The sequence below is a fragment of the Pan troglodytes genome, chromosome 5 (assembly GCF_028858775.2).
Source record: "Pan troglodytes isolate AG18354 chromosome 5, NHGRI_mPanTro3-v2.0_pri, whole genome shotgun sequence".
In the NCBI taxonomy this organism is placed as follows: domain Eukaryota; kingdom Metazoa; phylum Chordata; class Mammalia; order Primates; family Hominidae; genus Pan; species Pan troglodytes.
This window is the reverse complement of record NC_072403.2, coordinates 101,902,113-101,926,371: the sequence shown is the minus strand read 5'-3', so window position 1 is coordinate 101,926,371 and position 24,259 is coordinate 101,902,113. Positions and strand designations below refer to the sequence as shown.

Sequence of the window (24,259 nt, the reverse complement as noted above, 5' to 3'; positions counted from 1 at the left end):
CACGGTGTATGCATTTTGCTGTCAAGCAATGGATAAACAGCTCTGACTTTCATTCTCATTCCAGTTTATTGACCTCAGATAAAACACTGGCCCTTCTTAGAAGCAGAAGTGTGCACCAAGACCATTCATTTCAGGTAGACTCACATTCAGTGCCAAGTGCTCCCATGGAAATAATCAGACGCATATGTTGCGAAAGAGTGAAGGGACTTGGACAAAGAGGGGTTTTCCTACAGATGGATGCTCAGTCTTCTACCAAAACATGTTTGGAGGCAGAAGTATGACCTCCCCTTAAGTCCTAACAATGTATTTTGTGTGTGCAAATCCTGGGATGCCCGTTCACGCTCTGACATAAAGACATGGCACCTCTAGTGAGTGATCAGGAAGATTCCATATGCATTTGGGAGCTTCAGGTGCTTGTTAGACACAGTGAGCCATTCAAGGCAAGCACCACCTTTGCTAGTGAGGCCAAGAGAGCCTGTGACAATTTGTTCCAGAACCAGTCTGATGCAAGTGCACCTCTAATATATGCCTTACAAACTCCAGAGGCCATATTCAAAACAGGGTCTTCTCAGTGTATGCAAGGGGCTGCAGCCCCTCTTCTCTTCCTCCCCAGGTTGAACAATACGGACAGTTTTCACACATATCTACCTGTATAACCCTCTGTACCTCTCATAACTGGTCAACGACTGTAACAGGTTACATCAGGTGTTTTTCTACATACTTTTTACACAGATTCTATGCGATTAATGTAATTTAATTCAATGCATCATTTTATTGTACTAGTTCTTAGGCTTGTCCTTATTTTTTTCTAAGTGATTGTGGTTTTTCTCGTGGTTTTTATTGTAAAAAATGAAAGGCTGTTGATGCTTATTCTCTGTAACTAAGAATTTTTACCTTTTGGGGAAAAAAAGCATTGCTATGAACTAATGAAACTTCATTTACTCACTGTAAATACACTATTGTGCAAAAAAAGTTTTCACTCAATTGAATTGCTAGTGTTAACTGAATTTTGTCTAGACACCATTTCTGTTGATGAAATAAAGACATATCATTATGCATTGTAAACTAATTTTCTCTGCCTCTGATCCCTATGTTCCAAATTACAGAGTGAGAAACCTCAGGAAATCTTTTTTCCTAGAGGCCATTTCTCTTCCTCTAGTTTGGACCCTTACTTGCTACCTGATTAATCTGATTAGGAATCTTTAAAATTGGATAATATTAATGTGATTCCTAAACTCTGAATTTTAAAAATCCCTAGTGCCTGTGAGAGTAGATAAAAGGCTTTAAACCCAATTTCTCGGTTTTGATATTGTGCTGTCGCTATGCAGAATGTTACCACGGGAGAAAACTGGGTGATGGGTATCATTTCTTGCAACTGCATGTGAATCTGCAATTATATCCAAAATAGGCTGAATTTTTAAAAAACTAAATGAAAGTAAATGAGAAAGAACATTAAGCCAACACCAAGATGCAATGAGTTGCAAGGAAAGATGTTTAGAATTGTGGTTGAGGAATCCATACAGTCATGCATTGGTTAGTGAAGGGGGTACGTTGTGAGAAATGCATCCTTACGCAATTTCATATTGTGAGAACAGGGTGTGCCACACCAACCTAGATGAGAAAGCCTGTGACACACCTAGACTATATGTTCCTAGGTTGCAAACTTGTGCAGCATGTAACTGTACTGGATATGGTAGGCAATTGTAACACCAGGGTAAGTATTTGTGTATCTTAACAGAAAAGTTGCAGTAAAAATAGGGTTTACAATCTTATGGAACCACTGTCATATATTCGTCCCATCATTGACCAAAACATGGTTATGCCATGCATGACTGTACAGTTTAAAAGTTGTATTCTAAAAGTGTATTTGATAGTTATGTCTTAGATTTTGATGTAAAGAGAAAACAAGATATCAAATGGTAGGCAGGTCGAGTGACCATGAGCGAACACTGGACTGGAGTTCGGAGGTGAGAGAAAGCCACTAGAGCAGAGCAGGGGGGTCTGAGCTGTCAGCGAGGCTGTAACCAGTGCATGCGCATGGTGTCCGGGCAGGGCAGGGCTGTGCTGCCGAGATTCACGCTTCAAGGAGTGCATGCGACCGCCAGATGGGAAAACTGAAATTAAAAACTGCCAAGTTCTGCTCCCTCGGGCGAGTCTCCATGGGCACCTATGGAGTCAAGGAAGGCTTCCTGAGAGCAGGTCATGGGTTTTGCAAATGTGTGCTGCTGTGACAACGTCACAGTCATAACATTTTCGGTACAAGAGGTGGATTACCTACGCCTGAAGATGTGAAGTTAATCCACTCTGAGAAAAACAGGTGGGTCAGAGTCCCAAAATTTTCTGTGGGAAAAGCTGGTAATTTAGAACTGATGGTCATTTGCACCTTCAACCCTGACATTTGGTCTTGTGATACAAATAATGGTCATGCATTGAAGGAAAATAAACCTCACCAGCTGTTGCGTCCTGCAAAACAGGCGTCCCCGACCCCTCGGCCGCAGACTGGTTCCGGTCCATGACCTGTTAGGAACAGGCCGCACAGCAAGAGGTGAGCAGCTGGGGAGTGAACATTACTGCCTGAGCTCCACCTCCTGCCCCATCAGCGGTGGCACTGGATTCCCATAGGAGCACGAACCCTACTGTGAACGGTGCATGTGCGGGATCTGGGTTGCAGCTCCTTATGAGACTCTAATGCCTGATGATCTGAGGTGGAACGGTGTCATCCCGAAAACATCCCCCAACCCCCGCTACCTCTGGTCCGTGGAAAATTTGTCTTCCACGACACCAGTCCCTGGTGCCAAAAAGATTGGGAATCGCAGCTACAAAAGGGCTTTTAAGCACTGTCCAGCCCCAGGTGGACAGCAGCCATTTTCTTTCCTACTTTACATGTGCTTCTTATGGGAAATTTGTATCTGCCTCTGGGGCAGTGAGGACAGGTTCCTTCTACACCAGGCCCTGCCAGCAGTTTTGTTGTATGTATTTGGAAATAACTGAGCTGTTCTTTGAAATCATTTTAGAGTCTTTCACTCTTCTCCAACCCACCACCTCACCCAACTCTGCCCCACCACTTGGGATGCATTAGCAAGATTGTACTTAATGTTTAACAGCAGCTGGTGAAGGTGCCGTGAGCAGAAATGGGTTTCCAATTCTCACTGAGCACCTATGCCTTCGTGGTACAAGTGAACACAATACTTCCTGGTGTCAAAAAATCAAGGCCCAAAGAGATGGAGAAAGCCACACATCCCATTATGCAAATGTCTTTCATTTCACTCAAGAGCATGACACCTTCTGTCTCCACACCCGTCCCTGGTTCCTGCAGATCCTGACACACATCTGCCACTGGTCTGCTTAGCCACAAAGAGGCATTGCTGATTCTCCATGGCTAGTTCTTACTCTTTCTTCTTGAAGATAAGTGCATCCCTGAGACAGTGCCCTTCATCCCGAAGCAGTGAATGGAAACCTTCAGAGACACGCTAGCAGTCACTGGAAACATTACATTTTACACTGGGCCCTTCAGACTTTGTTTTTTCTTCTTTGTAGAGACAAGGCCTTGCTATGTTGCCCAGGCTGGAGTGCAATGGCTATTCACAGGCATCATGATAGTGCGCCGCAGCTGTGAACTCCTAGCCACAAGAATCCTCTCACCTCAGCCTCCCAAGTAGCTGGGACTACAGGTGGGCCACCAGGCCCAGCTCAAACTTGTTTTTTGTTGTTGTGTTGTTTTGAGACGTGCTCTGTTGCCAGGCTGGAGTGCAGTGGTCCAATCTTGGCTCACTGCAACTTCCACCTCCCAAGTTCATGCGATTGTCCTGCCTCAGCCTCCCAAGTAGCTGGGACTACAGGCGCACACCACCACACCCAGCTAATTTTTGTATTTTTGGTAGAGACGTGGTTTCGCCATGTTGGCCAGGATGGTCTCGATCTCTTGGCCTCATGATCCCCACACCTCGGCCTCCCAAAGTTCTGGGATTACAGGCATGAGCCACCACACCCAGCCTCAAACTTGTTTTTTAAAACCTCCATTTGTGCTGTGTTGTTGACAACCCTGTAAAGACTTTTCACAGTGAAAGAAATTGAAATTACAAAAAAAGTTGCCATGGAGGCCTCTGAAACCTATTGACAAACTTATTGACACAACATGACAGAAAGTGAATAAGAAATAAAGACTGGAAAATTGGAAGCAATGGGTAAGGTATTGCCTTTGGTGTTTATACATAAATATATATTTATTCAACCAACACTGTGTTACATGCTTAGCATCCAAGATGTCAAATACCTTACCCTTACAGCTTTCACAGGCTAGTTGGGCAGAGAGATGTACAAATAAATCATTGCCCAGGGGCTGCTGACTTTTACAGAAAGGAGAACAAGGATTTCTGAAAGGACTGTGGGCCTCAGAGCAGCTGGATATGGATTTGAATTCCAGCAGGCACTTCAGCTGTGTAATCTTTAACTGTGGAGAAAATCTCTTTGAGCCTTGTCTGATCTATAAGATGAAAATGAACAATAACAACTTGACAAGTTGTACAAGGTATAGATAATGTGAGCACATGGAATATAGTATGCCCCTTAAAAAGGCACATTTTGGGGGCCGGTCATGGTAGCTCACACCTGTAATCTATGTAAGTGCTATGCGGGCGCTGAGGCAGGAGGATCACTTGAGGCCAGGAGTTCCAGACTAGCCTGGGCAACATAGCAAGTCCTAATTTTTTTTAAAAAAAAATTGTTTTTAATTAGCTGGGAGTAGTGGTGCACCTCTATAGTGCCAGTCAGTGGGAAGGCTGAGGTAGGAGAATTGCTTGAACCCGGGAGGCAGAGGTTGCAGTGAGCCAAGATCACACCACTGCACTCTAGCCTGGGCAACAGAGCGAGACCTGTCTTTTTAAAAAAAAAAAGAAAGAAAGAAAAAAAGAAAAAAAAAACCCTATCATCTACCCCCCACCGTTACTATAATTACAGGGCTGCCACAAAGAAAGGCATGGTGAGTGAATGGGGTGGCCGAGAAGATATGTTGGAACTGCCTCCATAAAAATAATGAGTCCCCAAAAGGCACCCACAGGATAGGTGGACACTGTCCAGCAGCAGACTGCTGGGTGGGCAACAGCAGGTAGGAGCGGCAGAGCTGCCACAGCTGGGTTACAAGTGAGAAGCAGGGAATGAGGTCAGAGGCGGGGCCAGTGCCTGAATTTCCTGTGGCTTTTATCTCATAGGACATAGATGATGCCGAGCCTTATAACTTTCAACCAAATTGATTCTCCTTATAACTTGAAGCCTTTATTACCAGGTGTGTGGCCAGGGTTGGGGGCCACTCTGGCCATGGGGTGGAGGACGGGGAAGCTAAGAGGCTCTTTCCATGGGAATTGAGTCCACCTTTATGGCTCTAAAAACTCAGGGTTGGGCGCAGTGGCTCACGCCTGTAATCCCAGCACTTTGGGAAGCTGAGATGGGTGGATCACCCGAGGTCAGGAGTTCAAGACCAGCCTCGCTAACACAAGGCTAAAAATACAAAAACACAAAAATTAGCCAGGCTTGGTGGTGGGCACCTGTAATCCCCGCTACTTGGGAGGCTGAGGCAGGAGAATGGCTTGAACCCAGGAGGCGGAGGTTGCAGTGAGCCAAGATCGGCCAAGTAGCAACCAGCGGAGCAGCCTCATGGGTTGGCTAGTCAGTGCACATCACAGAGCACTCTCCCGGATGACTCAGGACCACTCGGAGGGCGGGCAGGGTGAGGAAGAGGTGCTGGCTTCTACCACTCCCAGGAAGCTCCTGCAGGGGCACAATCATGGCATCACCACTACTCATGAATCATCCCAGAAGGATACAAAAAAGGCATGCGAGTGTTTGCCAGTGTTTTAATCAATATTTTATTTCCATGCCATTGATGAATTAAAAATCCAACTGGTTCATCCTCAAGAAATGAACTGGTGAGAGGAAAAGCCTGAAAAGTTTCTTGTCAACCTCTCCTTTATAGACAGGAAGCACATCTGACCTCAGGCTGAGCACAAAGCTCCAGTCCTGCTCTGGACCCATGTTTAAGGGGCCAACTGCTACTGTTGCTGCCACTGCAGAGCTGGGGTACTCTCTTGCAAAATATCCCACCAGGCTGTGCTGGGACTGGGGAAGAGGTGACATATACCAATCCTCCTCCTCGAGGCAGAGCCGCTCTTGTCCCTAGATCTCCTCTGACGGTGTACAGCTCCTCCCTGCCCGAGCATCAGACCTCCCTCAAGCAGTGTGCCCAGGCAGGGTGAGAACCTGTCCCCAGCCCCCATAAGGGAAGGGTCTCCTGTGGAAGTGAGCCCAGGCTGGGAGCACCCTGAACAGGGCCCTTCGCCTGGTGGGTGTCTGCAGAGGGTGTGGGTCCCAAAGTGCTTCCTGCAGTTTGAGCTGACAAAGGCACAACTCTCCTCCTGCAGGTACCAGCTGCTCCTGATGCATTATTTTTTCATAATAGATGAAAGTTCTAGAAGCATGTTCTGAAAGAGATAGGAAACCAAAAAACAAAACAGACTCAAACGACTTGTAAGAGTCAGCCCTACCCACCCACCTGGGATTCTATATATGTCAAAAATCCTGGGGATCAAAGAGCTGCTGCAGACGGCAGCTGTCCCTGTGTTTCCCCACAGGTGAACGTCCATGTAAGAGGTGGTGCTCAATAGCATTGCAGTGAAAACTCTGGATCCTTCCTGCTGCCTCCTCCGCCTGTTGTGGGTTTTGTTGTTTTGTGCAAAAATTCAGGCCTAAAACTAAAAAGTCAATTTGTTCCTAAGCTCCATCTTAGTCCCCTGAAAATTAGCCAGATTTTTTTGACTTTACATAACATGGAAAGCGAAAACTAATTCAAATACAGAATTGTCGTTTTATAACAGTCTATCTCTGATGCTAAAAAATATGCTAAACTCAGGAGGCCATGTGCCGGGAGAGCAAGGGGCAGCCATGGGTGTAGGAACAAGAGCTTGGGTTGAGTCAGACGCTGAGGGTCCAATTCCAGCTCACTTGCTCATCCAATAAATATTAATTCATCCCCTGCTTTGTCCCAAGGACTGTGTTTCACACAACCTAATTGTGTGACTTAGGACAAGTCACCATTTTTTTTTTTTTTTGAGACGGAGTCTCGCTCAGTCGCTAGGCTGGAGTATAGTGGCGTGATCTCGGCTCACTGCAACCTCCGCCTCCCAGGTTCAAGTGATTCTCCTGCCTCAACCTCTGGAGTAGCTGGGACTACAGGCACGCACCACCACACCCAGCTAAGTTTTGTATTTTTAGTAGAGACGGGGTTTCACCATGTTGGCCAGGATGGTCTTGATCTGTTGACATCGTGATCCGCCCGCTTCGGCCTCCCAAAGTGCAGGGATTACATGCGTGAGCCACCGTGCCTGGCCACAAGTCACCTATTTCCTTATCTGTAAAATGGAAATTAGCACGTGGCTACAGAGAGGAAGTCCACAGTGTGTCCAGACCATGATCCAGACCTCAATAAAGTGGTGTCCTTCCTCATCTTCTTCACATTCTTTGGTAATTGTTAAATTGTGTAAAACTTCTCAGCCAAAGGGTTCAATAAATTATAACAATCCACCCTCCAAATATCCACCTCATAATCCTTGTTAATAATGTTGAGTTGGGCTGGGCACAGTGGCTCATGCCTGTAATCCCAGAACTTTGGAAGGCCGAGGCAGGAGGATCGTTTGAGCCCTGGAGTTCAAAGCTGCAGTGAATGAGGCCACTGCACTCCAGCCTGGGGGACAGAGTGAGATCCTATCTCTAAAAAAATTAAAGTAAAATAAATAATAATGTTGAGTTGAAAAATACCTTCCCAAACGAGACAAAGAACCTAGAAGGCAAAGAGATTTTTCATACTAAATATAAAATTACAAGTTTAAAGATGTCATAAACAGGGAAAAAAGACAAGCAGACTGGGAAAAAAGATCTTTCAATGTCTATTAGACAAGAGGTTAATATAATACCATACAAGAGCTCCTAGAAATCAGAAGAACAATAAATATCCCAACAGAAAAATAAACAATGACAATTCATGGTAGAAATGCAGATAGCCAATAAACATATGAACGACCTTAGTAGTAATACAGAAATGTAAATTAAAACAAAGAGAAATATTTTTAGTTCATCAGATGGGGAAAGGAGTAAGATAATGTCTGCTGTTGGCAAGAGTATGAGAAAATGGGTGCTATGCTGGTGAGAGGTTAGTTGGAATAGCCCTTCCTGAGCAAAAATTGGCAGCATGTATCAAAACGAAATGTAGCCAGGTCTGGTGGCTCATGCCTGTATTCCCAGTGCTTTGGGAGACCAAAGTGAGAGGACAGCTTGAGCCCAGGAAGTCGAGACTACAGTGAACTATGATTGCAGCACTGCACTCCAGCTTGGGCGACAGAGCAAGACCATGCCTCTAAAAAAAAAAACCAAAACGAGCTGGGCGCAATGGTTCATGCCTGTAATCCAAGCACTTTGGGAGGCCAAGGCGGGGGAATCACTTGAGGTCAGGAGTTTGAGACCAGCCTGGCCAACATGGAGAAACCCCACCTCTACTGAAAATACAAAAATCAGCCGGGTATGGTGGTGCGCGCCTGTAATCCCATCTACTCAGGAGTCTGAGGCAGAAGAATCACTTCAACCCAGGAGGCAGAGGTTGCAGTGAGCCAAGATCGTGCCATTGCACTCCAGCCTGGGTGAGAGAGTAAGACTCTGTCTCAAAAATACACACACACGCAAAACACACACACACAAAAAAATGTGCATGTCCATTAAAACCAACAACTCCATTTCTATGTACCTATCAAAGATACATGGAGGAAACATTAAATGCAACATTGTAGTAGGAAAAAAGAAACAGCCTAAATGGCCATCAGATATCTATGGTTCATCATACCATGGAAAAGTATGAGCTGAGATAAACACCAAGGCAACTCTATAGGGACTGACAAAGATGCTTGAGATAGATCATTAAGTGAGCAAGAGCAAACTGCAGAGACATTTCCAGAGTATGGTCACGTTTATATTTTAAAAAACAAACAATAGGCTGGGGGGCTTCAAGAAGGCTGACTACATGCATATGGTACTCGCCTCTTCCATAAAAAGGAACCAAAATAGCAAGTAGATAATCACACTTCAAACAGATCATCTAAGAGAGAGCATTGGAATTCAACAGAGGAATGGGAAACACCAAAAGCAAGGAAGGAGAGGGAAGCAAAACAGCCTGCTCATCCGGATTTGCTGGGATCCTGGAGAGGCCCCTTAAAGTGGGGAAAGGGTAAGTGAGAGACCCCCAGCAATCTACATTTCCACCACAGACTCTTAGCTGTAGGAGAGCCCCTCAACCTTCAACCCCAAGGGCCCTGAGACTAAGGTAGGGAGCTGCCTGGAAACTGAACGGCAGCACTGCTGCAGAGAAGGAGCTCATGCTGTGTTCCACACACTACCAAGCCCTAAGCAGCAGCAGCATGGCACCATTTTAAGAGCCCAGCCCCCTCCACACTGGGGCTAGGCAGGAGCCACTGACAACAACCACCCAACTGCACCCCCAGCAGAGAGGCAGCCAGGCATTTTCACATGCCCTGAGGACAAATTCCACTGCCTGCAATGGCAGCGCTGTGAACTGCTACGGTGCCCCAGCTGCTCTCACTGAAAGCAACCCTGGCCTCCCCAGTAGCAGGGCCACAGTGCAATTGCTGCTGTCCCTACCTGAGCATTCCACTGGCAGCCTGGGGATCACCCCACCCCTGTCTATCACAGCCAGCACCTGCACACATCACCAAGGGGCCTGAGGGCAGGTCTACCCAGCCCAGCTCTAACCCTCAGCCCAGTACCTGAGTATTCCATCTCAGGGTGTGGAAGTTGCCCAGCCCAGTCCACCACCACTGACACCTAAGCATTCCTCCCATAGTCTCTGGTCAGGCCCACCCAATCTCCCATTACCACTAGAGCTGGCACCCACCCACATATACCACCTATAGGCCTAGGGACTGGCCTTCCCAGACCATTGCAGCCACCACCAACACCAGTGCAGACCACTTGGATCCCTAAGAGTTATCCCACCACTGCAATTGCCATCATCCACACCAGGCCTGCTGCTAAGGGGCTCAAGAACCTGCCCACCCACCTAGCCCATTGCTGCTATTCCCGCCACCCAAGCAAGCCACCTGGAGGCCCAAGAATTGGCCTGATTGGACATACTAATACCTGTGCCAGCATAAGCAACGCTGGGGTGCAAGAACAGGCATGCCCAGCCCACTGCTGTCACCACTGGGGCCTAAAGACTGGCCCACCTACTGGCCTAGCCCACAGCCAAACTTCAACATAGCCTCCACTAATAATCACACCATGAGCCACCAAGAAAATCACAGGCAACACTGACACTGTTTACAGCCGAAGAAATCATACAGAGACTACTCCAGCGCATGCACCAAGAATCAAAGTGCCCTACCCAAACAACCACAGATACATCTTCAGGAAAAAGTCTCCCCTATGAAAGCAAATTCAAAGACTAGAAAAAGCAACTTTTACAACAGATGCACAGATACCCATGTAAGGACACAAGAAACAAAAAAGCAAACAAATATGACACCTCCAAAGGAACACAATAATTCTCCAGTAACAAATCCCAATCAAAAAGAAATTTATGAAATCTCAGAAAAAGAATTCAAAATATTGACATTAAGAAGCTCAGTGAAATATAAGAGAATACTGAAAAACAATACAAAGAAATCAGAAAAAGAATGCAAGATACAAATGAGAAGTTTACTAAAGATATAGACATCATAAAAAAAACCAAAAATTCTTGAACTGAAGAACTCATTGAATGAAACACAGAATACATTCAAAAGCTTCAACAATAGACTAGATCAAGCAGAAGAAAGAAACTTAGAATTTGCAGGCAGGTCTTTTGAAATAAGCCAGTCAGACAAAAATAAAGAAAAAATACTTTTAAAAAATGAGTGAAGTCAATGTGATATATAGGACACCAATAAAGTGACAAAATGTTCAAATTTTCAATGTCCCCAGAAGGTGAAGGGGTAATGAAAACATTAGAAAACCTATTTAACAAAATAATACATGAAAACTTCCCAAATCTAGCAAAAGATTTAAACATCCAGATTCAGGAAGCCCAGAGATCCCCAAATAGATACAATTCAAGAAGGTGTTCTCCATGGCACACTATAGTCAAACTACCAAAAGTCAAAGACAAAGAGAGAATTCTAAAAACAGCAAGAGAAAAGTGTCTAGCACTTACAAAGGAACCCCCATCAGACTAATGGCAGATTTCTCAGCAGAAACCTTACAAGCAAGGAGAGAACAGGATGATATAGTCAAAGTGCTGAAAGAAAAAAACTGCCAGCAGGCCAAGTGCGGTGGCTTGCACCTGTAATCCAAGCACTTTGGGAGGCCAAGGTGGGTGAACTACTTGAGTTCACAAGTTTGAGACCAGCCTGGGCAACATGGGGAGACCCCATCTCTACCAAAAAATGCAAAAATTAGCCAGGCCTGGTGGCACATGCCTGTAGTCCCAGCTACTCAGGAGGCTGAGATAGGGGGATGGCTTGGGCTCAGCAAGGCAACGGTTGCAGTGGGCCGAGATGGCACCACTGCACTCCAGCCTGGGTGAGAGAGTCAGACCTTGTCTCAAAAACAAAAACAAAAACAAAAACAAAACAAAACAAAATGTCAACCAGAGATACCATACCTGGCAAAGATATTCTTCATAAATGAAGGAGGAATAAAGTCTTTCCTGGACAAGCAAAAGCTGAGGGAATTCATCACCACTAGACTTTCCCTATAGAACTGCTTAAGATAGTCCCATACCAAAAAGTGAAAGAATAATATGAAAATCATGAAAATGTAAATACCACTCGTCAAGCAAGCACACAAACAAGGAAGAGAAAAGACTCAAATGTTACCACTACAGAATACCACCAAACCACAATGATAAACAATAAGAAAGGAACAAAGGATATACAAAACAACCAGAACTTAATAAAATGACAAGAATAAGCCCTCACATATCAATAATAACCTTGAGTGTAACAGATTAAACTTTCTACTTAAAAGATACAGAATGGCTGAATGTATTTTAAAAACATGACCCAACTATATGCTGCCTAAAGAAACTCATGTCACAGTTGAGATGATACACATAGACTGAAAGTAGAGGGATGGAAAAAGATATTCCATGTAAATGGAAACCAAAAGTAAGCAGGAGTAGCTATGTTTATGGCTGATAAAATATATTTCAAGTGAAAACAGTAAAAAGAGACAAAGAAAGTCATTATATAATGATAAAGGGATCAACTGCAAGAGCATGTAACAATTCTAAATATATATGCATCCAACACAGGAGCACCCAAATACATAAATCAAATATTATTAGATTTTAAAAGAAAGGGAGATAGACTCCAATACAGTATTAGTTGGAGAATTCAACACCCCACTCTCAGTATTAGACAAATAATCTAGACAGAAAATTAATGAAGAAACATTGGATTTAAGCTTAACATTAGACCAAATGGACCTCACAGACATTTATATAACAGACATTTCATCCACCAGCTACAGAATACACATTTTTCTTATCAGCACATGGAATATTTTCCAGGATAAACCATATTTTAGAACACAAAATAAGTCTCAACAAATTTTTCAAATATCTAGTATCTTCTCAGACCACAATGGAATAAAATAGAAATTATTTAACAATAACAAGAGGAACTTTGGAAACTATATAAATACATGGAAATTAAACAAAATGCTCCTGAATGAGCAAAGGGGCAAGGAAGAAATTAAGGAGAAAATTAAAAAGTTTTTGAAACAAATGAAAATTGAAACACAGCATACCAAAACCTTTGGGATTCAACAAAAGCAGTGCTAAGAGGGAAGTTTATAGCAATAAACACTTACATTAAAAAGTAGAAAGGTTTTAAATAACCTAATGATGCACTTCAAGGAACTGGAAAAGCAAGAACAAATGAAACCCAAAATTAGTAGAAGGAAAGACATAATAAACATCAGAGCAGTGGGCCATGCACACTGCTGTAATCCTAGTACTTCAGGGGGCTGAGGCAAGAGGATCACCTGAGACCAGTTCAAGACCAATCTGGTCACATAGCAAGACTCCATCTCTACAATAAATTAAAATTAATCAGGCATTGTGGCGCAACCCTGTAATCCCAGCTACTCAGAAGGCTGAGATGGAAAGGTTGCTTGAGCCCAGGAATTCAAGGTTATAGTGAGGTATGATCATACCACTGCACTCTGGATGACAAAGCAAGACTTTCTGTAAAAGCAAAAACAAAACAAAACAAAAACCCATCACTAATCATCAGTGAAATGCAAATCAAAACCACAATGAGATATCATCTTACCCCAATTAGAATGGCTACTATTAAAAAAACAGAAAACAAACAAATAGATGCTGGTGAGGATGTGGAAAAAAGGGAACTTTTATACATGTTGGCAGGATTGTAAATTAGCATGGCCGCTATGGAAAACAGTATGGAGGTTTCTCAAAAACCTTAAAGCACAGCTACCATATGATCCAGCAGCCCCACTACTGGATAGTTATCCAAAGGAAATCAAAAGGATACCTGCACTCCCATGTTTATCACAGCACTATTCACAATATGAAATCAACCCAAGTGTCCATCAACAGACAAACGAATAAAGAAAATGTGGTATATGTACACAATGGAATACTATCTGACCATAAAAAAGAATAAAATCATGTTATTTGCAGAAACATGGGTGGAACTGGAGGTCATTATGTTAAGTGAAATAAGGCAGGCACAGAAAGGTAAATATCACGTTCTCACTCAGGTAAGAGCTATAAACGTTGATGTCATTGAGGTAGAGAGTGGAATGATAGATACCAGAGGCTGGAAAGGGTATGTGGGTGGGAGGCGGGTGAAGACAGATTGGTCAACAGGTATACACATACAGTTAGATAGAAAGTTCTAATGTCTGATAGCAGAGCAGGGTGACTATACAATGTATTATATAATTCCAAGTAGCTAAAAGAGAGAACTTGAAATGTTTCCAACACATAGAAATGATAACTATTCAAGGTGATGGATACCCCAATACCCTGAAATGATCATTATACATTCTATGATGCAACAAAATATCACATGTGCCTCATGAATATGTAAAATATTACATATCACTTAAAAATATTTTTTAATAAAAATAAAAAACAGGCTGGGCGCAGTGGCTCACGCCTGTAATCCCAGCACTTTGGGAGGCCAAATCACTTGAGGCCAGGAGTTCGATACCAGCCTGGACAACACGGTGAAAGCTCATCTCTACTAAAAACACAAAAATTAGCCAGGCATGGTGGCAGGTGCCTGTAATCCCAGCTACTTGGGAGGCTGAGACAGGAGAATTGCTTGAAACCTGGAGGCAGAGGTTGCAGTGAGCCAAGATTGGGCACTGCACTCCAGCCTGGGTAACAGAGCAAGACTCTGTCTCTAAATAAATAAATAAAATAAAATAACAAACAATAAATATGCGTGGACATATATTTGTCTTCAAGGATTGATTATGAAGGCACTGAGGAAAGTACCAGTGACACACCCTATGGTGTTCACAGAGGACAGAGGTTGCCTTGGGGGAAAAAAGTAGAGGTTGAGTCCAGATGAGAACAAGAGGAGATGAACTTTCCCATGGTCAGGTTCACATTTTACTCTATGTTATTTTATATTGTTTGAATTTATTTAAATTAGCATGTATTACTTTAATTTGAAAAACAATAATTCTTTTAAAAACTGTCGTTCTTCCAAATCAGTAAGAGTTGTACCCCTGGTCTGAGCCACCCTCATAGCTCACTGAACCACTGCACAGTCTCCTACCTGATCTCCCTTATTCTACTCTTACCCCTACAATTGATTCTCCAAAAAGAGTGATTGGTTTTTATAACATATGTATCAGCCCATGACTATCCCTGTGCTATCCAACTCAAATTTCTATTCACGGTCTCAAAGGCCTACACATCAGGACCCTGCCCATTCCAACCTCATCCCTATCCCTCCCCTTCCTGGTCACCGCCACAAGAGTGATCTCCTTCTGTAGTTCCAGAGAGCCGAGGACCTTTGCACTTACCGGTCCCTCTGCCTGAGAGGCCCCATCCACCCAGGACTTCAGCACCTTTTCAAGAGCCCACCTCTGATAACCTCATCTAAAGTAATACCATCTACTTCCCAGTGTCCCTTTGTCCACATCACTGTGTTGTTTTCTCCTAGCACCTAAAACTATGTGAGGTTGCTTTAAATATTTGTTTATTTTTCTCTACTGTGAGAAAAGGGACTGTGTTGTCCTGTGAGCTGTTATATCCCAGCACCCAGCATCCAGTGCCTGGTACCTAGTAAGCATTCAAAAAACACTTCACGGGACAGGCTCACACTTGTAATACCAGCACTTTGGGAGGTCGAGGTGGGTGGATTACTTGAGCCCAGAAGTTCAAAGCTACAATGAGCCATGATCATGCCACTGCCCTGGAGCCTGGGCGACAGAGCAAGACCCTGTCTCAAAAAAAACAAAAACAAAAAACTAATTAAGAAAGAAAGAAAGAACAGATTTGGGGGTGGTAAGAAGACAAAAATAAAACAGAAAATTTCTCTTTTTGGCCTATATATTTCTATGTTGCCTGAATTTTTACAATTTAAACACTTATTTGCACAAAATAAATATTAAGGAAACAAGTTTCTTTTTTTAAAACTGTAGGCTAGGTACTACAGATTATATGGTATTGGGAAGGGGAAAGTGTTTCTCTATGTTTCTAGGAGCAAGTCTTCTCAGTACATTCTTCATCTCCCTAACATCCTAAAAGATTGGAAGAGTTCACAGGGCAACTTTCTTCCTAATGCCAAAATCTCCTTCCTCTACAGCCACAGTTCTGAACTCTGGCTGCAAATTAGAATCACCTGGGAGAGGCCAGGAGTGGTGGCTCACGCCTGTAATCCCAGCACTTTGGGAGGCCGAGGTGGGCAGATCACGAGCTCAGGAGATCGAGCCCATCCTGGCTAACACGGTGACACCCCGTCTCTACTAAAAAATACAAAAAAAATTAGCCGGGCGTGGTGGCGGGCGCCTGTAGTCCCAGCTACTCCGGAGGCTGAGGCAGGAGAATGGCGTGAACCTGGGAGGCGGAGCTTGCAGTGAGCCGAGATCGCGCCACTGCACTCCAGCCTGTGCGACAGAGTGAAGACTCCGTCTCAAAAAAAAAAAAAAATCACCTGGGAGCTTTACAAAAAAGAAAGAAAAAAGGTAGGAAGGAAAGAAAGAGGAAAAGAAGGGAGGAAGGAAGGAAGGAGAAAGAATGAAAGAACGAAAGAAAAAGAGAGAAAAAGGAGGGAGGGAGGAAGGAAGGGAGGGAAGGAGGGAGGGAGGGAAGGAGGGAGGGAGGGAGGAAAGAAAAGGAAAGAAAATCATGGCTCTATCAGATAGCTTTCTGACCTTCTAAAACACAATGGATTCCTTTCACAGGACAATTCTCTGTAAGAAACAGCATAAGTGGCCAAACAACTGGTTCTATCAGGAGTCATTTCACTCTGAAATGTCAACTGCTGTAATCAGAATGTATCTGGCTGAGTAATAGAAATTCTGCCATCTTGAACCTAATGCAACATAACAGGTAGTTTACAGTTCATTTATTGAAAGTAGAGGATTATTATTATTATTATTTTTTAAAAATCTGAATATTTAATTCAATTTCTCAATAAGATTCCATGGGGTGCTGGAAAAGATCTAGAAACTAGAAAAGATCCTAATAAAGAGGGAGACATCTGAGAGCAGGAAGTGTAGCAAGGAGACAGAAACCACAATAGCTCTGGTGGGAAACCATGATGGAGGCTGTAAATAGCAGACAAGACACGGAGAAAATAAAATTAACATGACCAAGGGCAAAATGATAAAAAGACGAAAAGAAAGAGGCAGGCGGTCAGACACGGGGGATATAACCTGGGAATAATCAGAATTCTGGAGAGAACAAAACAGACATAGGGAAAGCAGTATTCAAAGAAATGGGAGGGGAAAAGTTCCCTGCTGTAAAGAAAGAACTCAGCTGGAAACTGAGAGCATGTTCTGACTTCCCAGCAAAGTTAATGAAAAGAGGGCCCCGCTTAGACACACTATGATGGAATTCTCAAAGTTAAAAAAGTTAAGAAAATTGCCGGAACATACACACAGACAAACAGACACACCCTTGAAATAGGAAACTGAAAGGGAAGAGAGATTTTACTTTACTTGAAAGTAGAGGATTATTATCCTTTGTTTGCTACACTAATTTCTTTTTTTCTCTTTTCCTTTTTTTTTTTTTTTTTTTTTTTTTAAGAGACAGGATCTCACTGTGTTGCCAAGGCTGGGCTTGAATTCCTGATCTCAAGCCATCCCCCAGCTTGGCCTCCCGAAGTGCTGGGATTACAGGCATGAGCCACCGCACCTAGCCCCTTACACTAATTTCTAATGAAAGATCCGTCTGTTTACAAGAAGCACCATGTGTCAGCCACTGGTCTGTGGAGTTGAGAGCTGTGGCCTCCATTCCCAAGTGTTTCCATCATTTGGGGAGTGAAGTGGGCTGTCATCTCTGTAAAAAGCTTGGGAAAAGGTGACCATAATTAGGAAAGCTCTGTGGTCAAAGGCATTATTTATAATTCCTAGAAACATAAAGAACAAAGAAGAAAGAAAAAAAAATGAAATAAGAAAGAGGGCTCCAGTCTGTAAATATAAGGAGCTTAGAAGTAACCACTCTGCCCTAGCAATAAGTAGAAATCTGAACAAACTAAAAAATCAGCAATTCTTCTTAGATTTGTTAGAGAAGAGAGGTTACTGGACAAACCACTACCTTCAAAATTAGAAAGTCTAGGGTGCAAAAGATTGAGACCCAGTCATAGGACAATAGAATGTTTCCCCTCCCCCCATGCTTACCACCACACCACTAAAGGTCTACTTACCAGAGTCTTTTCTCTCTTCTTTTTCTTGAGATAGGGTCTCACTCTGTCCCCCAGGCTGGAGTGCAGTGGCACAGTCCCAACTACTTGGGAGGCTGAGGTAGGAGAATTGCATGAGCCTGGGAGGTCGAGGTAGCAGTAAGCCATGACCATGTCACTGCACTCCAGCCTGGGGGACAGAGTGAGACCCTGTCTCAAGGGAAAAAAAAGAAAGAGAGACAGGGTTTTGCTATGTTGCCCAAACTGCTCTCGAGCTCCTGAGCTCAAGGGATCCACCTGCCTTGGCCTCTCAAAGTGCTGACATTACAGGTGTAAGCCACCACACCCAGCCCCACATTCTTTTCATCTCTACAAAATATTCACATTTCAACAAAAAAGCACAAAGCATACTAAAGGGCAAAAAACGCAGTTTGAAGAGACCCAATGAGCATCAGAATCAGAGTCAGAGAGGGCACAAGTGTTGGAATTATCACACCAGGAATTTAAAAGTATGATTAATATGCTAAGGGCTCTAATGGAAAAAGTAGACAAGATATAAGAACAGGTAGATAATGTAAGTTAGGAGATGAAAAGCCTAAGAAAGAATCACAGAAAAGTGCTAGAGATCAAAAACACTGCAACAGAAATAAAGAATGCCTTTGATGGGCTCATTAGTAGACTGGACATGGCTGAGGAAAGAATCTCTGAGCTTGAGGATATAAAAATAGAAACTTCCAGGACTGAAAAACAAAGATTAAAAAAGACTAAAACAAACAAAAACAAAATAGAACAGAATACCCAAGAACTGTGGGACAATTACAACAGGTATAACACACATATAAACCAGAAGGAGAAGAAACAGAGAAAGGAAGACAAGAAATATTTGAAGCTATAATACTAATAAGCTCCCAAATCTGATGTCAGACACCAAACCACACATCCAGGAAGTCCAGAAAACACCAAATGGGATATATGCCAAAAAAAAAACCTACTTCTAGGCTTATCATATTCAAACTTCAGAAAATCAAAGAGGAAAAAAGTCTTGAAAGAAGACAGAGAGAAAAAAAAACACTTTCCCTACAGAGGAGCAAAGATAAGAACTATATTTAACTTCTCATAAACAATACAAGCAAGAAGACAGGAGAATGAAATAGTTAAAGCATTGAGAGGAAAACACCACACCACCAATCTAGAATTCTCTACCTTGAGAATTATCCTTCAAAGTGAAGGAGAAGGCCAGGCGCAGTGGCCTGTAATCCCAGCACTTTGCAAGGCCAAGGCAGGCGAATCACTTGAAGTCAAGAGTTCAAAACCAACCTGGCCAACTTGGTGAAACCCCATCTCTATTAAAAATACAGAAATTAGCCAGGTATGGTGGCACACACCTGTGATCCCAACTACTTGGGAAGCTGAGGCAGAAGAATTGCTTGAACCCAAGAGGTGGAGGTTGCAATGAGCCGAGATCACACCACCGCATTCCAGCCTGGGCAACAGAACGAGACTGTCTCAGAAAACAAACAAACAAAAAAAAGTGAAGGAGAATAAAGACTTTCTTGGCCAAATAAGAATTGTAGGAATGTGTGGCCAGTAGCCCTGCCTTGTAAGAAATGTTAAAAAAAAGAGTCCTTCAGAGAGAAAAAAAATGATATAGGTCAGAAACTCAGATCTACATAAAGAAAGGGAAAACATTAGATAGGAAATAAGAGAAGGTAAAATAAGAACTTGTATCTTTCGTATTCTTAAGAATAATGTACTGACACACATATGTATGTTTATATGTTTATGTATGTATGAAATGAGTGACAGCAATAATATAAGGACAGGAGGGAGGCATTAGGAATTTTTTTATTAAATGGTAGTTATACTACTATAAAGTGGCATAGTGTTATCTGAAAGCGAACTTGGATTAGTTGTAAATGCGTATTGCAAACTCTAGGACAACCACCAAAAAAAGTTTTAAAGGAAGTAAGTATAATTAATACGTTAAGGAAGGGGAGAAAGGCCGGGCTCAGTGGCTCACGCCTGTAATCCCAACCCTTTGGGAGGCTGAGGTGGGTGGATCACGATCGTGGTCAGGAGTTCGAGACCAACCTGACCAAAATAGTGAAACCCCATCTCTACTAAAAATACAAAAATTAGCCGGGTTTGGTGGTGCATGCCTGTAATCCCAGCTACTCAGGAGGCTGAGTCAGGAGAATCGCATGAACCCAGGAGGCGGAGGTTGCAGTGGGCCGAGATCGTGCCACTGCACTCCAGGCTGGGGGAAAGAGAGAGAGACTCTGTCTCAAAGAAAACAAAAAAAGAAAGAAAGGAGAGAAAATGATGCCAGGCATGGTGGCTCATGCCTGTAATCCCAACACTTTGGGAGGCTGAGGCAGGTGGATCACCTGAGGTCAGGAGTTCGAGACCAGCCTGGCCAACATGGTGAAACCCCATCTCTACTAAAAATACAAAAATTAGCCAGGCATGGTGGTGCATGCCTGTAACCCCAGTTACTCGGGAGGCTGAGGCAGGAGAATCACTTGAACTGGGAGGTGGAGGTTGTAGTGAACCAAGATTACACCACTGCACCTGCACTCCAGCCTGGGTGAGACAGCAAGACTCCATCTCAAAAAAAAAAAAAAAAAAAAAAAGGAAAGGAGAGAAAATGAAATCATATAGAGTGCTCAATTAAAACCACAAAAGGCAGAAAAGGTGCGCATGACAAAAACAGGAGCAAAGAACAAGGGCAACAAATGGAAAATAGTAATAAATATACTAAATATTAATGCCATTATATCAATAATCACTTTTCATGCCTGTCGTCTAAATACACAAAATACAGAGATTGTCAGAGTGGATCAAAAAACAAGACACAGATGGGGCATGATGGCTCACACATGTAATCCCAGCACTTTGGGAAGGCCAAGGAAGGAGGATCATTTGAACCCAAGAGTTCAAGACTAGACTGGGAAACATAATGATAACCCATCTCTACAAAAAAAAAAAAATTAAAAATTAGCTGTGCCGGAAGCGGTGGCTCATGCCTGTAATCCCAGCACTTTGGGAGCAGAGGCGGGCAGATCACCTGAGGTCAGGAGTTTGAGACCAGTCTGGCCAACATGGTGAAACCCCATCTCTACTAAAAATACAAAAATTAGCCGGGTGTGGTGGCACCTGTAATCCCAGCTACTTGGGAGGCTGAGGCAGGAGAATCGCTTGAACCAGGAGGCACAGGTTGCAGTGAGTCAAGATCATGCCATTGCACTCCAGCCTGGGCGACAAGAGTGAGACTCTGTCTCAAAAAAAAAAAAAGAAAAAAAAATTAGCTGAGAGTGGCAATGTTCACCTGTAGTCCTAGCTACTCAAGAGGCTGAGGTGGGAGGATCACTTGAGCCCAGGAGGTCAAAACTGCTGTGATCCATGATCATGCCACTGCACTCCAGCCAAGCAACAGAGTGAGACACTGTCTCTAAAAAAATAAAAATAAAAACAAGATGCATTATATGTTATCTGTAAAAAACCAACTTTGGCCGGGCACGGTGGCTCACGCCTGTAATCCCAGCACTTTCGGAGGCCGAGACGGGCGGATCACGAGGTCAGGAGATCGAGACCACGGTGAAACCCCGTCTCTACTAAAAATACAAAAAATTAGCCAGGCGCGGTGGGGGGCGCCTATAGTCCCAGCTACTCGGGAGGCTGAGGCAGGAGAATGGCGTGAGCCCGGGAGGCGGAGCTTGCACTGAGCCGAGATCGCGCCACTGCACTCCAGCCTGGGCGACAGAGCGAGACTCCGTCTCAAAAAAAAAAAAGAAAGAAAAAGAAACCAACTTTAAATATAAAGGTATATATAAAGTAAAAGTAAAGAAATGAAGAAAGATATATGATGCTCACACTAATCAAAAGAAGGCAGGAGTAGCTATATTAATTTCAGACAGGACTTCAGGAAAGTTATCAGGGATAAACAGGGGCAATGCAAATGATAAAGGGGTGAATACTCTGAGAAAAAACAATCCTTAATGTGTATGTACCTAACAACAGAAGATCAGAATATGTGAGGCAAAAACTGCTAGAACTGCAAGGAGAAATAAATGAATCCACTATTATAGTTGGAGACCCTAGCTTCATTCTATCAGAAATGGACAGATCCAGCAGACAGAAAAGCCAAAAGGACATAGTTGAACTCAACAGCACCATCAATTAAGTGGATATAATTGACATCTAAAGCTGGTGGGAGGATTGCTTGAGGCCAAAAGTTTAAGACCAATTTGGTCATCATAGTGAGACCACATCTCTATAAAATGTAAAATAATTTATTAACAAATTAAGGCCGAGCTTGGTGGCTCATGCCTGTAATCCCAGCACTTTGGGAGGCTGAGGCGGGCGGATCACAAGGTCAGGAAGCCGAGACCATCCTGGCTAACGGTGAAACCCCGTCTCTACTAAAAATACAAAAAAATTAGCCGGGCGTGGCAGTGTGTGCCTGTAGTCCCATCTACTCTTGAGGCTGAGGCAGGAGAATGGCATGAACCCGAGAGGCAGAGCTTGCAGTGAGCCGAGATCACGCCACTGCACTCCAGCCTGGGCGACAGAGCGAGACTCCATCTAAAAAAAAAAAAAAATTGAAAAAGAAAAAAATTGACATCTATTGGCTACTTCATCTAGTAACAACAGAATACACATTCTTCTCAAGCTCACATGAAACACTTACCACGATAGACCACATTCTAGGTTGTGGTCTTCTCTCTTTTAAATTTTTAAAAATAGAAATCATACAATGTCTGTTTTCAGATCACAATGGAGTTAAACTAGAAATTAATAACAGCTGGGGCCAGGTGCAGTGGTTCACACCTGTAATCCCAACACTTTGGGAGGCCAAGGTGGGAGGGTTGCTTTAAGCCAGGAGTTCAATACCAGCCTAGGCTACAAAGTGACATCCCAGCTGTACAAAAAAATTTAAAAATAAGGCAAGCATGATGGCGCACACCCATAGTCCCAGCTACTGAGGAGGCTGAGGTGAGAGGATCACTTGAGCCCAGAAGTTTGAGGCTGCAGTGAGCTAGGTGACAAGCGAGAGACCGTGTCTCTTAAAAAAAAAAAAAAAGAAAAAAGAAAGATAGCTGGAAAATTCTAAAATACTTGGAGATTAAACTATACATTTATAAATAACACATAGGTCAAGGAGGAAATCTTGGAAAAAAACATGTTTTCAACTAAACAAAAATGATAACACAACTTATCAAAATTTGTGAGATACAGCAAAAGCAGTGCTTAGGGAGAAATTTATAGCATTGAATGTATAATTAGAAAAGAAGAAAGATCTAGGCTGGGCATGGTGGCTCATGCCTGTAATCCCAGTACTTTGGGAGGCAGAGGCGGGAGGATCACCTGAGGTCAGGAGTTCAAGACCAGACTGGCCAACATGGTGAAACGCCGTCTCTACTAAAAATACAAAAATTAGCTAGGCGTGGTGGCGAGAACCTGTAATCCTAGCTATTAGGGAGGCTGAGACAGGAGAATCACTTGAACCCAGGAGGCAGAGGCTGCAGTGAGCCGAGATCGTGCCATTGAACTCCAGCCTGGGCAACAAAGCGAAACTCTGTCTCAAAAAAAAAGAAAAAGAAAAGAAGAAAGATCTAAAATCATTTATCTACTTTTAGGAAACTAAAAAAATAATTAAATCCAAGGGAAGCAGAAACAAAGCAATAATGAAAATTAGAGCAGAGATGAATGAAATTGAAATAGGAAATTAATAGGGAACATCAACAAAACCAAAATCTACCTCTTTGAAAACATCAATAAAGTGTGTAAGTCTCTAGCCAGGCTAATATCATTTGCATATTTGTCCCTCCCCAAATTGTAATCCCCAGTATTGGAGGTAGGGCCTGGTAGGAGGTATTTAGATTATGGGGGCAGATCCCTCATGAATGGCTTGGGCCATCCCCTCAGTAATAAGTGAGCTCTCACTCTGGGTTCCCATGAGATCTGGTTGTTTAAAAGTGTGTGGCACCTCCCCTCTCACTCCCTCGCTCCTGCTTTCACCATGTGACATGCCTGCTCCCCCTTCCCTTCCACCATGATTATAAGTTTCCTGAGGCCTCTCTAGCAACTGAGCAGATGCCAGAACCATGCTTTCTATAAAGCCTGCAGAACGCTGAGCCAATTAAACCTCTTTTCTTTATAAATTACTCAGTCTCAGGTATTTCTTTATAGCAATCCAAAAACAGCCTGATATACAGGTTAACTAAGAAAAAAAGAGAGAAGAAACAAGTTACTAATATCACAAATGAAAGAGAGAACATCAGTACAGATCCCACCAACATTAAAAGAATAATAAAGGAATATTATGGACAACT

At 43.2% G+C, this 24,259-nt stretch overlaps 1 protein-coding gene across 1 annotated transcript in view; it reads right to left on the bottom strand.

The window, feature by feature from the left end:
* Positions 1–5,836: 5,836 nt before the first annotated feature.
* Positions 5,837–24,259, bottom strand: part of GJA10 (gap junction protein alpha 10) — a 33,342-nt gene continuing 14,919 nt past the window's right edge. Inside the window, exon 3 of the mRNA XM_054686849.1 lies at positions 5,837–6,473. Within this exon, the coding sequence (XP_054542824.1) occupies positions 6,435–6,473 (39 nt within the window). The 3' untranslated portion in view covers positions 5,837–6,434. The remainder of the gene's footprint in view (positions 6,474–24,259) is intronic.